Below are 16,876 nucleotides of genomic sequence, written 5' to 3' on the forward strand. Positions count from 1 at the left end.
ATTTCATCTGGCCTGGATGCCTGTATTGATTGTCACTAGTGGAAGTAGTAAGTAGTGTCTTTGTTGTGCTCTGCTCAAAGGCTTTACATTCATTTAGCCCCTCGTCACCCACCTTCCTTTTTACACCCTCTATCTCTCCCTCTCACTGTCTCATTCTTTCTCTTTCTCCTTCTCTCTCTGCCTCTCTCTCTCTCTCTCTCTCTCTCTCTCTCTCTCTCTCTCTCTCTTTCTTTCTTCCCCAGTAGATGCCTTATCTCCAGTTCAGTGCATCCTTTTGTCCTGTAATGGAACACCTTATCTATTTGAATTTCTAAAGGCCCCCCTTCCTGGTGGCAGCCCTGCTCCTCTCACATCACCACCCTCCCGTCCGCTGCCTTGGCAGCTTGCCAAGCGATGCACTGCGCATTCTTTGAGGGGGGGGAGCAACTCTTCTGTCAGTGGACATTTGTTTTTCCATTGTTTTTTGTCCTCTTCATTTTGTTATTAAGGATTTATTTTTACCTACATCTGCCAGAGTGTGTGAGTCATCTCTCTCTCTCTCACACTCTCTCTTTTTTCTCCATCTGCCTGGAAAGCTCTCAAATTGTAATGATTCATCTATTAAGTCTGTTTTTGCTTTTTTTACACCAGGAGGTTACACAGAAATGCGAGGGGTTAAAACCCTCTCTCCCTCTACCACACCTTCTCTCCATTTCTCTCTTGCTCTGTTTTTCTTTCCTTCCCTCTCTCTCTCTCTCTCTCTCTGTCTCTCTCACTCTTTGACCTCCTCTGGTAAATGGGGTGCTGCGCGTCAGATGCTTTTACTGCGTCTCCGTCTCTCTCCATCCTCCCACTCGCATCGTTTCAGTCAGCCTGCCAAGCAGATGCTGTGTGAAGCACAAGAGCTTCTGAATGAACAATTCGGTTCGGATTGCTATTCAGCGTCAGGTTTTTTTTGTTTTTTCTTTCGTGATGCCCACACAACACTCACTTATTTCACAGAGACATACTGTAACTGACCAGGCGATTATGGAAAAAAAAAACAACCCATGTCCATTCAACCATACACTGCACGTAGAGGACTTATGTGAGCTCTCTCTTACTGAAAGACTCTAAAATTAGACACACCTTTGGATGTCTCATCCGGTGAAACTTGTAACGTAAAATTCTTGATCTATTTGTTATGTTATTTTTCCACAGCTTAGCCTACTTAAAGCAGTTTAATCAGTTACCCTGTGGTATACCGTGGTAAGGATAAATTGTCTACAGTTGTGATCACAAGGACAGTGGTTCACAAGTCATAACATTGCAATTGCTTTTTTGTGACATATAACAATGACTGACAACACTTACAAAATGTTGTACAGTAATTTTTCAAAATCTTCAAAGAAGTTTCCACAGTATACAAAAGTATACTGAGATAGAGCAGTTTGTGTCTAAAAAGCGTGAAACCTGACGCCCTCGATCCCAAAGACAGTCCCCGGTCTTTTCTATAGCACTGTTAGAAAAGCTGGAAATCTTACCCGTACAAGACAACCTACTTCTGGTGCCAGAAGGGACCTTGGAGCTGAATGGCTCCCTTTCACCCCCCTCCCTGCCACCATTGTTTACCTGTTGATGCGAAGCTGGAACGCATACAAAATTGTAACAGAGACAGAGATAAGGTCAGCTGGGAGGGGGACTTCCCAGTCATATGATGTGACTGTGTGAAGAGAGAGAGAAAGAGAGAAATAGAGAGAGAGAGAGAGTAACTGTACACTGACCTCTTTTATGCCTATGGAAAACCATACCTCTCCCTTGAGATACAGCTCAGCAGCCTGCTCTTGTTCATTCAGTGTTGTTATGGGAACTTTGGGGGGGGGGGGGGGGTCAAGCAATAATTAGCCAGCCATTATAAGCAAATTCAAGGGGGGAAATGGTATTATCACCTCTGTGGTTCTGTGTGGTTCCGTTGCCCTCGCTGGGTTGCGTGAGCTAACGATGGGTAGCTAGGGCAGGGGGGCGCATGCACAGCTGAGTCTTGGAGTAGCGCCACCACCATTCGGTGCATTTAGCGCTTTGCTAATTGCTAATCCCTGCTGAGATCAGACGAAGCACAGCCACAGGTGAGGAGGAGGGCATGACTGGTTTTCACTTTTGTAGGAGGAAATTCATTACGGTGGCAAAAAAGATATCAAATTAACACATGCTTACAGTAGCCCCCCACACACACACAAACACACACACACAAACACACACACACACACACACTATAGGTGTGTCATTCATTTATTTTAGGCATCATGACATTTTTTGACATTTTTATCTTCACAAATTCTACAAATCCCCCACTGGCTCCGTAGCAGATGTGTAATTAATTTGGGCCATTATTTGTTATGCCTAATGGTTTAACCACAGTTAGGATTATCAGCTTCTCCCACTCGAGCCAAAAAAGGTAATCAAGCGACCAACGCACATCGCTATAAAACAAGCAGTGGAAGCCATAAACAACATTCAGCAAAATGGCCACCCCTGCCAGGATGGACACAGGCTGTTTCGAAAATTGTAGATGTTATTTCAACCCACTGAACTGCGCCAGTAGGAACATTTTGCCTTTTTAAAATCTTTTTTTTTAACTTTTAGGTTGATATTTACATGTATTTTGACGTACAAGTGCCATGGTTTGCAATCATAGAGGCAATTACCGTTGTTGTCTCGAGGGGGAAAAAGACTGTGTGCTTTTAGAACGAAACAGTGACGCATGACGCACATATAACAGACTCCACACAGCCACATCTTTAAAACATAAAACATTGTTGCCTCTTTGGTCAGTCATGAGAAAGAAAAATATATTTTTATCATTTCGTCTTTGATGTCTGAGGATAAAAGGATGAAATGTACTGAAAATGAAAGGGTAGGCTGATAATAAAAAATAAACTTTTTCTTTTTCTTCAGGATTCACTGACTCATGCAGGGCAGAAAATGAACAATGATGCTCTGCAAACTATCACAATTATTTGACAACAATGTCTCACTAGACAACTGTGGTATCAGCTTACTACATTATTTCTCTCAAGGTTATTTGGCAGCGACTCTGCCTGCTTTGAAGTCACCATAATGTCTGTCCAGACTCCCCCTTTTAATGGAGTGAGTATATCATATATATCTCCATGTCTTTTGGTGGGAACTGCCACGCTATGTGTTTATGGCGTGTCCAAAGGAGAAAGCTGTCACTGGGGGAAACATTGAACGTGCCCCAGCGAGTGTCCGCTGGTGAAAGGGACTCTGGGAAAGCGTTCAGTGAATGCTGGGAGCATGACACAGGGCAGCTGACCCCTGTCTCTGGCGGAAGTGGCCGGATTTTCTTCTGAAGTCGAGTTGTTTACGACTCTTAACCACAACATCTGCAGCTCATGGGTTTAGGGCCACTTGTTAGCACTGTGGCTACGCTATACTATCAATCTATGTCCCCCTCTCTCATAGATGTTATCACAGGGTAACCTTGAATGGAAGATCACCATATAAACATCAGCTACTTCTAAATAGTATATTTGGGATATTTTTTTCTGTTGATGTTTTCAACATCATGATAATGTTACATTCTTCAAATGAACCAAAAGTGTTAAATGTGGAAGAAAACATTCAACTATTTTGTCAAACAGTACAATTTACTGTTGTCAAACAGTACAAGTGTTATATACATATATCATACATACATAGTATTTATATATATATATATATATATATATATATATTTTTTTTTTTTGAAAGTGTTATTTGTGTTAGTTTACTCGACTAAACGGACGTAATTAGCCAGACAGAAAATGTCTGGTATTCTAAAAGCTGGCAATCGCTGATAAGAAGCCCAGAGAGGAGCCTGACAGAAAAGAGAAACTACATTAGCTCCAGCCTCATCCGTATTAAGGTCTCATATGATTTGCGTGGCTCTGTGTAGGGGTGGCAGACGCTATACACATGCACATACTCACACACACAAACACACACACACACAAACACACACACACACACACACACACACAGACATAGAGACACACTAATCAACCCCCCCCCCCCCTGGTAAATGCCCTCATCTGGTTCCGTTTCCGACGGACTGGTTCCGACGGACTGCCGACGCTAATTGATGTCGAAATCCATTAGCTGCAGTGTAGCAGGGGCGTGTCACGAGGCAGCCACCTGACAGCACATAGTCCAGCAACTCCCATCAACATGCACTACACTAGACCACATTCCTTGTAACAAGCTGGAGAACTTCATGTTGTCAATGAGGTTGCAAGGATGATCAATAATTGCGGCAGCCGTGGCCTACTGGTTAGCGCTTCGGACTTGTACCTGGAGGGTTGCCCGTTCAAACCCCGACCAGTAGGCACGGCTGAAGTGCCCTTGAGCAAGCCTAACCACCTAACCCCTCACTGCCATTTTTTTTGTTTTTTTTTGCCCTTGAGCAAGGCACCTAACCCCTCAATGCTCCCCGAGCGCCGCTGTTGTTGTAGGCAGCTCACTGCGCCGGGATTAGTGTGCTTCACCTCACTGTGTGTTCACTGTGTGCTCAGTGTGCACTAATTCATGGATTGGGATAAATGCAGAGACCAAATTTCCCTCACGGGATCAAAAGAGTATATATACTTATACTTAATATGGTCATATAGGCTACCTGCCACAATTTTATGACATAATTACAGCAGGCTAGTCCCTGTCTGCACTCAAATCAAAGCAGGAGCAGGAGGATGCTATCACATGAAAAAAAAAAAACATTGAGTATTTGAGTATATGCTTTGTTTTCACAACGTATAAGTATGTTTCTACACAACTAAGTTATTAGCCTGGGTTTTCCCATGCTGCCTTACGCGCGCGATTTTATTCACGCTGCTAGGCAGCCTGGATTCCATGGAGCAAATTGTCGCCTCAGTTAGGAGACCAATCACAGAACGGAGGGAGGGCAGCAAGACGATGACGACACACCGAAGCTGTAATGAGCTACGTACAGACGCATTTGATAGACATTCGTAGCGCCCAATAAACGGCTCTGGGCATTCGTAAACCACGTTTCAAATACGAGAAAATGAATGTCTAGTTCCCAGACCCCATCTCAATGAGATGAGGTCTGACGTTAGCCAGGCTACTAAGTTATAAGGCTAAGTTAGATGAGTTATAATGAATAACTTCCTAAATGTCAGGGGCTATGTGGTAAATAATGAATTATACACCAAGTGATGCAGACAAATACTGTATTTTTCTTTTCAAATACACACTTAACTACACTTTATAGATAGTGCCATGGAAGACTATTTGCTGAAAATATAACTGTATTTTGGGTATCTCTTTTGCTTATATACAATCACAAGAAAATGAATGTGTGGAGATGGCTGAAATTACTTCCTTTGGCTGGGGAGTGCCTGTTTGATGTGGTTTGTAAATGGGAAGGCTCAGGTCTGGTGTATTTCCATTAACAACTTCAAACAAGGCTGAGTCATTTCATCAGTCAGTTAGAGATTCAGTAGAAAGGGGAGTGAGAGAGAGAGCGAGAGAGGGAGGGAGAGAGAGAGAGAGAGAGAGAGAGAGAGAGAGATGGGATTCCCATTGAATGGAATGCTGTCCAGAACCACCCTAAAGTCAATGATTTACCCTCATTTGGAGAGGATCACAAAATAAGTTCATGTTAACAACAGTGTGACAACTCCACTGAAAGCCCCCCTTCTGTGGCTGGTCATAAATCTTCAATGATTGTATCATTCAGAGAAAAAAGACTGTTCTCTCTCTCTCTGTTTCTCTCTCTCTCGCACTTTCTCTCTCACACACACACACACACACACACACACACACACCATAAAGAGGAACCATAACTCTGAGGTGTTTACCCTAGGAAGTCTTCTCGGAAACTGAAGGACCACGGGGTGTCAGTTTCACTACTGTTGTGCAATCCATAAAAGCCATTCAATAAGCACCACGGCAATGCTCCAGATCAAGGTCCTAATTGGCTGGACTTTGTTTGCCATCAGACTTTAGATTTCTTTCAGCGTAATTACCTCAAAGTCGGACTTGGGAGTAATGACCGCTCTGCGGTCGCCAGATCCGTTCATGGGGTAAAGCTCAATATTTTCACAGAGGCTCCGGGTGTAAAAAAGACGAGAAATCATTTATCAATCCTTGTGGCTTTAGAGCAAGATAAAATCATATCGATTTAACCAACTCAGACTTGCTGGTGGATCTGTTCTTGCGGATAGCACAGTGACGCTCAATTAGAGGCATCCATTTTCAATAGGCAGTGTGATGCCATTGGGCAGAATTATTTATAGTAATGATGCATCACAGACTCACAAATCAGTGGTCTTCACCTGAACTTATGCAACATCAAGAATATATTCAACCAAATTAAACACTCTTTCATTCCTAATCAGATAGCACAGCCCTCTTTTGATCAAGCCCCTTGAGCCCCTACTGATAAAACCCCTTTCAAATTTTTTTTACAGAATTCATCATTTTGTATGATTTATGATACACAATATATTCATGGTAGCATCTAACTTTGGGTTCTGACCTCTTCAGAAAGGTTCAACCATGTACAATGTGTAAAGCTGACCAACCGATCAACCAACATTGACAGTTTTCTTTTTAAAATGGCCAACCCTGGCTTCAACATCAACATAGACACGGAGTCGGAGAGAGTGTTTTTGACCAGTCCACTCTCTCTCTCGTGAGACTTTAGGAGTTATTCCAAGAGCCTCGGTTATTGCAACACTACTTACATAACTACCTTTTTCATTAAAGAGGGGCACAGGACAGGAAACAGCCAACGAGGGGGAGCCCTATAGCAGAGCGTAGCACTCGGCTGTGCACGTGCCAATGACCTGTTACTCCAGGGGTCAACGCCACGTCTCTCAAGCCCGTCCAGCTCCTTCCTGTGGGGACGAGGAAAGGGGTGCTTTTACGGAGAGACACGACAGTAAACTCTGAAATTTGACAGGCGTGGAGTTTTTTTTCTTCTCGACGCTGGCAGATTGCTTTTGCAGGTGAGGCAATGTGTCAGTCTTGCAAGCCTTGAGGTCTTGTTTCGTAGGTAAGTTCAGGTGATGAAAGCTAGCAGTGTCGACCTGAGGAGGATGAAAAGAGATTTGGGGGGAAGGGGGGCACACAAAGTGTAAAAAAATGAAAAAGATGGGCTCTCTTTGAGCGATGACTCATGTCAAACAAGTCTCTGCCTACCTACAGCATTGCAAAAAAGTGGCAAATTATCGGAGGTTCTGAAATCGTTCCAGGCAGTTGTAGACTGAGAGAGTCACACTTTGTTGGAGTGCAATATGGAGTAAAATATTGGAGTAGAAAAGACGGCGTGCAAAATCCAAGCCAAAGGAAACAAACTAAACAAAGCATGCAAGCAACAAATGAGAATCTATTATCTGTTCAGGCTATTTACTGAGGCCAAATCTGCAGTGTCCGGATTTGATTGTCACCATAATCAGAGTGTCTCGTAAAATGATTGGATTTGTTCATTATCACAATTGCAATTAGTGCGTACAAGAGTTGGTTTGAAGTGATTAAATGCAGAAATGAGGATTAGTTTAAAACAGCTGTGTATGTACCGGTACACACATCTTTGTTCATAATAAGTGAGTGTGTGTGTCTGTGTGTGTGTCTGTGTACCCATGAGACCAATTTCTAAACTCCTTTCTGTAAAGAGTGCAGTGACTTCATCAGAAGACACCGAGAGGGTAGGGGGGTTAAATGAAAAGTGTCAAACGGCTGCTGGTCATACAAAATGGATTTCTCTCTCTTTCTCTCATGCTTAGCCTTTCTCTCTCTCTCTCTCTCTCTCTTTCTCCTGACTTTGGTCCAGAGCTTTTTATGAAAAAAAGCAGAGAAAGCGGAGATTGATGTTCTTTTATCCTGCCTTCGAGCAAAAAATAAATAAAAAAAGAGCAGAGTAATTTGCCCAATTGTCCCCTCTCGGTGGCGGCTGGCTACAGTGAGGTCTCGTTTGACGGAGGGGGAAACAGATCTCCTCGGAGGCCCAGGCAGGGCCACTCCTACCCATTTGGAGTCACTCAGGCACATGACAGCCTCCTGGGAGCATCGGACAGGAAGATGTATGACCGCGCCAGAGTCCAGCGCACGACGAAACGCTCCGCTTCGGTCCATAAGCAATGAATTAATGTTAGTGCAGCGGCGAAGCAAGAGAAAAGGCAAAAGGATTAGTGTCCCTGCATTCCTGTGTAATTTTAGCTTTGTAAATAGGATGTAACATATTTTCGCTTTTCAAATGACTCCATGGAGGTTATTTATTAGGTTATTAATTCATACCCTGACCTTTGGTTTTTTTGCAGTGATCGAGGTGCATTATGACATGTGCTTGCAATAAATCTCAGAAAGCAAACTGGCCGAGTTCAAGTTGAACTTAGCCGCTTCGCTCTCTCATAGATAGATAGATAGATAGATAGATAGATAGATACTTTATTGATCCCCAAGGGGAAATTCAGGGGGTCTCAGTAGCATACAGACATCACACACAACATGCACTTACATTGGATCTCAACATTGCACTTACATACAATCTCATGTGGTTGAGATTACGGCACATCAGTGAGATGAAACCTTAAGACGTAACAAATGCGGGCTGACACTTTGCGTGAGGTTAGGGTAGCGGGACCGCTGCCACGGGCTGGCTGCACGGTAGCATCAACTGCACAACATCCTATTAGTCTCTCCACTTTTGGACAGCGGGGCCACGAGAGGGCCAAAATTCGAAAGCACAAATCCCTGGCAGCCTGATTAATGACCTTTCCCCGAAAAATTGGGTGGTGGGGGTTGTTGAGCACCCCGTGTTCTAGTCTACTAATGAGGGCAATGCTGCCCTGTCAGCAGGAGACATTGCAAAAATAGAAAAAAAAAAAAAGAAATGTAAACTTTGGAAAAAAAAGTGTTCCCCAGCACTGATCACTCGTTAAGTTCCAGGGGGTAGTGGCAGCGTCAGACTTCCCTGCTCGGAGCACGCGAGGCTGTCTGCGCCCCCCCCCCCCCCTTTCGTAATTGGATTATGTGCCGGTGCGTTCGGAGTGTATAATTAATCGCCATCGTGGCGCAGTGGGGAATGCGGGGGCTAGTTAACGATAAGGCGCATGGAAACAGGCTGCCAGAACTGTTTCTTTCAGTCATGGAGTCGTGGAGCGCAGTCTCATGGTCATGACTTTTGAGGGGCCTTTAACGAGTCTCCGGGTGAGGAAACAGAGGATGATGGGAAAAGAACGCCAAGCAAGCAAGCCAGAGTGAAACTAATTGGGATTCCGGACACAGGCTAAAATGCTAACGAGGGGGACATGAAATCAGTGAGCACTTATGTTGGGGGGGGGGGCGTTGAAAGCAACAGGAACACAACTTGAGGTGTATCATGCTAGAGATGACATAGATGTCCAAACTGACATCATCTGGGCCTTTTAAAAGCAATGACATCTGACTGCAATTCCACAGTGACAGTCCTATGTCTGTAAGAAACTGAAAAGAGCTCAGAGAATGATCCTGTGAAGGCTCAGGGGAAAGGTTAGAGCTGCTTGAATGTATTCATCACTACCCTTAATGGTGTGCTTAAACATCACGGCTGAATTTGTGGCCTCGAAGGTGATGCCAAAAAGCAGGGCTGTGAGAAGGTAGTGCAATATCGTTGGTACTGTATGGAACTGTTGAATATAGAGCACTGTTGACAGCTGAAATTGAAAGCTCATATCTGGGCCGTGATATATAGGATTAATCATAGATCGTACTGAGTCAGCCAGTCTGCAGGGTTATATCTGCTGGCCACAGTGGCTGAACATGGTCCATGAGGGGGGACACAGGAAATGTGTTTTTTTTTTTTTACGTGGTGGGTCAGTGTTTCAATAAGGCCCCACGCTGGAGGATGTTTATTGTTCTGGGACCAACGGCCGACCATGTTCACTGGCCAGTTCCGTCCACTGCGCATCTGAGAATTCTTGTACCATTATCCAACTCATTAGTTGGTCTCTTTGTTGCCTCTAGGCCCTTCAGATTTATCAATCACAAGATAACAAGTTTCTGGCAGTCGCTTAAGAATCAGTTGTAATAACAGTTGGAGAGACTTTCGGATAATTGCATTAGGTTGAGCTGTGCGATCCATTGGGTCATCTACATGCCGCAAGGGCGATTCATTTCCATGTGTAATGAACTCCACGATGGCTTTTTGTGGTCCTGATTGTATTGACCTAATTGAACCCTATTGTTTTTTTTTAGGGCAGACTTATTGGTTGAATGAGGTCATATTTGTGTTCAGTGGTGTCTCGGGTGTTGAGATGATTATTTAACTAGCCCAGCAGTCTGCTTTCTTGATCGTAATTGCTGCCTAAATTGCAGACATAATGTTTTCTTGTGCCTCGGATGTCTTCACTGTGGCAACTGATTTTTGACACAGTTGTATGTTATCACACAAGGCTGTTGGAACGGTTACTGTTTATTCAAACTCGTGTCTCGCTCTTTCTTTCTTTCTTTCTTTCTTTCTTTCTTTCTTTCTTTCTTTCTTTCGCTCTCTCTGCAGCACTTGTGGTGAGGTTCCTGACGAAACGCTTCATCTGGGAGTACGATCCTACACTTGGTAAGCCACACCATTTACACACACACACACAAACACACACACACACACACACATGCACACACACGCACACTCACACACTCTAGATGGTCTCTTCCCTCAGGCGAGACAAAGTGAAGCCCTCACCTACAGTATTCCCTCTGTACAAATATACAATATTCCCTATGTACAAACCTGTTGAACAACAGCGAACAAGCGCTCATGCCAAAAACGCAAACCCTTGACCAACATATTGCTTCCACTAGTCTCTCATAGGGTTAGACAGAGGAACATCAGCACCCTATCAGGCTGACTGGATGGCTCTTGTCGGTCTGCGTTAACAATCCATGGTAATATAAATGACCACCTGCCATCGCTCTGCACGCAATATTATTCTCGCCCGACCCGCTCATCTTGCACCAGCGCGTTACCTCGTTGTGACAGCCCTCCATGTTTCCTCTGCTACATAAGATGAACCTGAGGGCTCCTCTATGGTCTCAGATGAGTGTGAGTGCAATTTTATTAACGGTGTAGGCCGCAACTCCTGTTCACTGTTCACTCACTGTTCACTCACTGTTCACTGTTCATTCACTGTTTGTCAAATTGCCTCACACGGTCCACCAGCTGCCTGTTCAGTGGCTGCGTTCAAAAAACTCTGGAGTTCAAACGCAGTCCTGGCGCTGTAGATCAGAAACAAACACAGTGGCTCAGAGCAAGTCATAAACCATTCTAGCCAATCAACACATTGCTTCAAGAGCATGGAAAGGAGAGAAGGAATTTGATTGCTCCTGAGGTCAAGTGTAAACAACATTTTGCCAGAATTTTGGACTTCTTCTTTTAGACTTCTTTTCTTTGTCAGAATTGTAGCCTTTAAGAGATGGGGGGGGCAGAATGCCTGAAGTTTAATGAGTAGAGCCAGCACATGGCAAATCTAGAGTACCAGCCTGATGTGGTTTTGACTATTAAAGGTGTGTCCAGGGTGGAATGCGAGTCTTAATCCTGTGGGAATTTGCACTGAGACATCTTCAAAGGACTCCACAGATCTGCAGATTAAGGGAGTGTAGGAGATTGATAGACTAATCATATTGCATTTGTGAGTTTGAGTAATTTCTTAAATCATTTGGCATGTTTTAGAGCGGCATGCTTTGAATTGTACTCTTTAATCATATAAAATGATATTTCTTGCATGATGATTTACGTCACAGTGCAATGGGATGACATGTAGCTTAAAATACCATGCAAAATTGTGCCAGAATTAAAATAAAATGGCCAGTTAATTCATAGAATTTGTACATATTTCTTGCTGATCACGTCAGATCTCTTGCAGATGAACACGGAGGATAGGATAAGAAGGGATGAAGAGATTTAGTAGGCCAATAACCAGAAAAGATTTCCCTTAATAAACCCCCATACTCTTTGAAAGGTGATGTTTCTCTTCAAGAATGACTGTTTTTCTTTAACTTTCTGTCAAAGGATGAATCTTCCCCTACAATAGTCCTCCCTACAGACAGCCAGAGCATGGATGCGTGACAGTTTACGGCTTCTCACAGGCGGAGCCGGAGGCGGCTCCGTGTAACCAGGGCTTCCCCGACACCGGCGGGAATATTGAGTTACGGCACCGGACGGACTCCTCTCTGCCGCTTCGCCGCTGGTGTTGTGTGGGTCTGGAAGCAATTTAATCATGTTTTTCGGAGGATGCGGTATAAATACATACCGTCGTCATGTGACCCCCGGAGCGCTAGCTAGGCTGAGGTGATTTAATAACTTGGCCGCCAGTTTGCCTGTGGAGGATTGAGGGCAGAAATTGCCCAGGCCTCTGTTTGAATGAGTAAATTAGATCGAAATAAGAGGAGTGTGGGGCAGGAATGCAGCATTATATTGAGCGACGGCATGATTAAAGCAAATTCGTTTCGATGACCAAAGCTCATGGACTGGCGTGAGGGTCAAACTGCTTGTTATGGCAGCTACCAGACTTGTTGCTGAGAATTTCTCCCCAAGATCTACTTCAGACAGTATTGAAGTTATGAGATAACCTAGTGGCATATACATAGTCATAACCTTGTATAATAAAAAACTGCTTAAACTCCTGTACTGAATAACACACTAAAATAGGCTACTTCACTGCAATGTATTACATACTACAACTATTGTATAACAACTAATTAACAGCTGTATTATTAACTACTGCATAATATACTAATGATCTAGTGTGTAATAGCTGTATTCCGTATCTACATGACTTTATTAATCTTGTGCCCTTGTCCACATTTGGGGGGACTGCTCCCCCTAGTTCTGAACTGAACTCAAATTTAACCACAACCCTAGTGGCCTATTGTGTATTTGTAAGTGTAGACACAGAGTCTGAAGAAGATCTATTTATATGTCAACAAGTGTTAAACTAGACTACAAAGAGTGTTCTACATACTTTACAGTCTAGAGTCTGTGAATGTGGCCTCAAAGCTGAATTTCCTTCCTTTTGAAACCATTAGCAGGGGCTTTGACACAAAACAAACTTGAAATGGTGGCATGACCTTCGCCTGTCATTAATGGTCAATGTCAACCTCTGGTTTTATGGGAGGAAGGGTGCATTGTCACATTCATCACCGCCCTGCCCCATCCCTAAGGCACACAGACACTAATTTGCATATTCTCTTATCTCCATAGTAACCAGGTTTGGAATCTGTAAAAATGGCCCACAGACTCACTGATGTTTGACTTATTATGGTCTGCCTATTAGGGCTCACATTCTACAGCTAGTCTCACCAAGCCGCATGCTGTTAAGACAGAAGAGAGAACATGGCACTCAATGAGGCTCATTAAAAACAAAAGCTAGATGCTGGCTCTGACTCAGATGTAAAAGGCTACTTCTGTCCTTGTAATTCTGCCCCGCTAAAGACAACCTTGCAGCCCGTGTCCATTCAAAACCCAGTCTAATTGAAGACCTGAGAAGGCCTCTCTCAAGACATCTGTTATATAGAAACAAGGAAAATGATTAGGATTGGAACTGGTATTACTGAAGGGGGAAACGATTTTCAAGAAGTAGGCTTTAGGATACAGGCAAAGAGGGTAGTTTGGGATCAGAGGAGAAAGGGGGAGTGGAGGGCCAATAGATGTTTGGAATGGAAGGTGACGAGTGAACTTTCTTTGGGGTCTGACAGGTCAGGTATGTAATAACAAAAATTGCATGAGAGTCTCAGAGAATGCAGCCCGTGGAATATGGGCTGCCCAGAAAATTATAGGTCTTCAGACAGCAAATACCAGAAATGTGGAGGTATGCACTGTAGTCGGAGCCATTAAATCACTCTCCTTCTCAGCAAGCACTTTTTTTTTTTAAATGTCAAATCTTTGCACGTACCATTTCAGAAGATGCAGTGGTCAGGAGAGGATAGAGTGGGGGTTCAAGCTGAAAACGGCAGGTGTTCAAATACATTTCTATAGGGTGCAACAAGGCCTATTATATATGTCAATGCTGACAACTGTTTCTGTGGTTTTGAGGACAGTCTTTCACCAGACACCCATCAATGGCAGCATGCAAGGGAGAGGTTGGAGCTGAGATGTGCTTGGAACACCAGGCAGTTTCCAGCATGAAGGAGGTCCTTTTAAAAGTAACGGCAGCTCAGGGACCTTCACCGTGCCAAAGACTGGCGTTAATAAGAAGCTATGATAGGAGTTACAGGAATGCTGCAGAATCCTTACACAAATTGACTAATTCAATGAGTACGGCAAAAATAGGCTGGTTTTGTCACCATCTGGCATCTATGAAAGGAAGCTATGCCAGTGTCACATTGTGAATCCCTTCCCACACACACATACCCCTATGACACACACATACCAACATTCTCATTCATTTCACTAGGTGTTTACACAGATGTGTGTTTATGGCAGGGCGTTTGCTGTAAATAGCAGAGCCGTGAGGCAGAGTAGGAAAGAAGCCGAGCCACGCAGGGTCACGGCGATCATTCACACCTGATCTTTCACACCTGCGCTCTGAGGTGGTCAGAGCCCTTTCACCTTACCCTTCTCTGAGCTCACCCCATCCCCCAGGGGCCTGAATCCTCAGTGGCCTTCACCAAACTAGAGGCTCATTCACCTGAAGTAGAGAGGCTATTCACGAGTTGAAGGTCCAGGTGGGCATTCACACCTTAGGCGCACAAACATTCAGGCTTTTCCCATTAATTCTCTGCTAATAGGGCTGTTGCTTTCCTCTGTTTTTCTGCTCCCTGTTTCCCAGAGTCAACCTACCGCCACCAGGCAAATATCGACGATGAGGTTGTCTCCATGGAGATTCTGGACACGGCAGGACAGGTAAACGAAAAAAAAAAGTTGAAAGTATTTTGGAGACTTTGGAGAGGTATAGGAGAGTATAGTCTTGGTAATTACAATGACTGTTTTAAAAGAATCTATACCTCCACTCCCAGTTTTCCATCTGTTTTGTTTTTCTCTCAGCAGTGTCTCTCAACGTGGTCTGAGGTTATTCAAATACATTCCCTCAGCAGGCATACAATATGTATGAGCACTATTTGTATATTTAGGCATAAAATGAAACCCCTCTCGATGACTGGGAGATGAGATACAAGTTTGGATCAGTCATTACCTCAGACCTAATGGTAAACATTAAGACCTGCTTGAATACCACAGCCAAGGATCAGCTAAGGGCAAATTCACTAAAGCGTGGAGAACCACAACAAACTCCTTTTGCAGTGCCTCCTTTTCGAGGGTGTGTTGTCTGCTTTATTTTTTTTATTGGGCTGCTGGTCTTTGTGACACCTCCAGCCAAGTCATCCCCCTTTCATTACAGCGTGGGCTATTTCAGACGCTCTGCTTTGGTGAGGAATCGAGTGTTTCCAGACATGTCTGTCAAAACATAAGGCTCTCGGGTTTCCATGAAGTGTTGAGAGAGAGAGAGAGGTGAGGGGAGGTGAGCGGGGATACTGTGCTGAGACCTATAGAGAGTCAATGCCTTTGACGCTGAAGCGGCTTTTACGGGCCAATAAATACCAAGTTCAAACACTCTGCTTATCTGCGAGCCGTAAAAATGTCTGTCTTCTCCAGTCATCAGTCAGCCTCAGCTCGGTTATTTTTACTCCCAGCGCCTCCACGACGGCCAGCGACAGTGAGGTCAAAGCTTGCCTGGCTGGCTTCATTGTTCAGACCCAAGGCCTTTGGATCTCAGGAGAGTAGAGTGCAACTGAATAAGCTTGTAGATGCTCTCAGTGCAATTTAGTAAAGCTCCAAGAAACTCCAATGGACCCGACAAAAGAAGGGGCTTATCCTTTGCTTGACTGCTTGGTCCAGTACGTTTGGGACTTGTGAATAGTCTCCAAATTAGGCCTCCTTTGTTTCTCCCCTCTGTGAATCGGTGAAATGTTATATGGATCTGGCAGACGTTCAGCTGGGTTTAGAAAATACTAAATTAACGGAATTTGCTCAAATTTACTAAATTTAAGGATTTCTTGGTTTTATTGTGATTATCCCAATACAAGACATACTACAAGGAAATCTTTTGGTTTTGTTTAGATTTTGAATTCAGCACTACCTGGCACTGCTCCATCCAATTGTTTTTTGAACAGACTTATGGTTCTTTAGGAGGGTTGATTGTTCTAATTGTTTTAAGGAGGTTTCATATTGTTCCGAAGCCCCATTGTGTTTCTACATTTTCCTATTATTATTCCGCCATGGAAGTCTATGGCCGCCCATAGAACCGTCTGGTAAAAAGTTTTGAAATGTGACACACTGATTGGGGATAGTTCCATGATTAATTTCACCAAGTTTCATATCGGCACCTCGAGCGCTCTATATCACCAACAGGCCAAAGTTGGATGTTCATTCATGCACAAAACTTTTGACATGTTGGCCTAATTGGCCAAAAAGGAGGTATCCGAGTTCAACGCTTCAACTATGACATAATTTCCGTCGTGATGTATTTTCCGCCGTATTGGATTTTAGCGAAAATGAAACAAAATTTCACAGGTCACACATTATGTCTGATTGTCACCAAACTTGACACACACTATCCTCAGACCATGCCTCCTTCATTGCATATTCATTTTTGAAGGTGTTTGTCTGTCACAGAGAATCAAAATGGACGGCGAAGCCGCCAAACAGGAAGTGAGCTCATATCTTAGCAACCCTTTCATGTATCAAAACCAATCTTAGTATATGGACTTTCAACCCCATTGGGAGGATGTTCAAGAAATCTGGTGACTTTTGACCTCTAGGGAGCGCTGCAATTAGCAAAAAATTTTTGGCTTGTACCTGTTGATGTGTTTGGAATTAAAACTTACTAGGGATGTCTGTTAATACTCTAGGAGATTTTAAGTCCAAAACATG

General features: G+C 43.8%; 1 protein-coding gene across 2 annotated transcripts in view; it reads left to right on the plus strand.

Moving 5' to 3' along the window:
- The window catches only part of rerg (RAS-like, estrogen-regulated, growth inhibitor), a 35,635-nt gene that overhangs the window by 15,086 nt on the left and 3,673 nt on the right, over positions 1–16,876 (plus strand). For both annotated transcript variants that reach the window (XM_076296712.1, XM_076296711.1), the window contains exons 3-4: positions 10,514–10,570; positions 14,778–14,851. In XM_076296712.1, coding sequence (XP_076152827.1) covers positions 10,514–10,570; positions 14,778–14,851 — 131 coding nt within the window. The remainder of the gene's footprint in view (positions 1–10,513; positions 10,571–14,777; positions 14,852–16,876) is intronic.

This window comes from Alosa pseudoharengus, unplaced genomic scaffold, assembly GCF_046254945.1.
Source record: "Alosa pseudoharengus isolate Yale_2024_CS ecotype anadromous, Long Island Sound unplaced genomic scaffold, YU_APseudo_1.1 YU_APseudo_1.1_scf_20, whole genome shotgun sequence".
NCBI classification, from domain to species: domain Eukaryota; kingdom Metazoa; phylum Chordata; class Actinopteri; order Clupeiformes; family Clupeidae; genus Alosa; species Alosa pseudoharengus.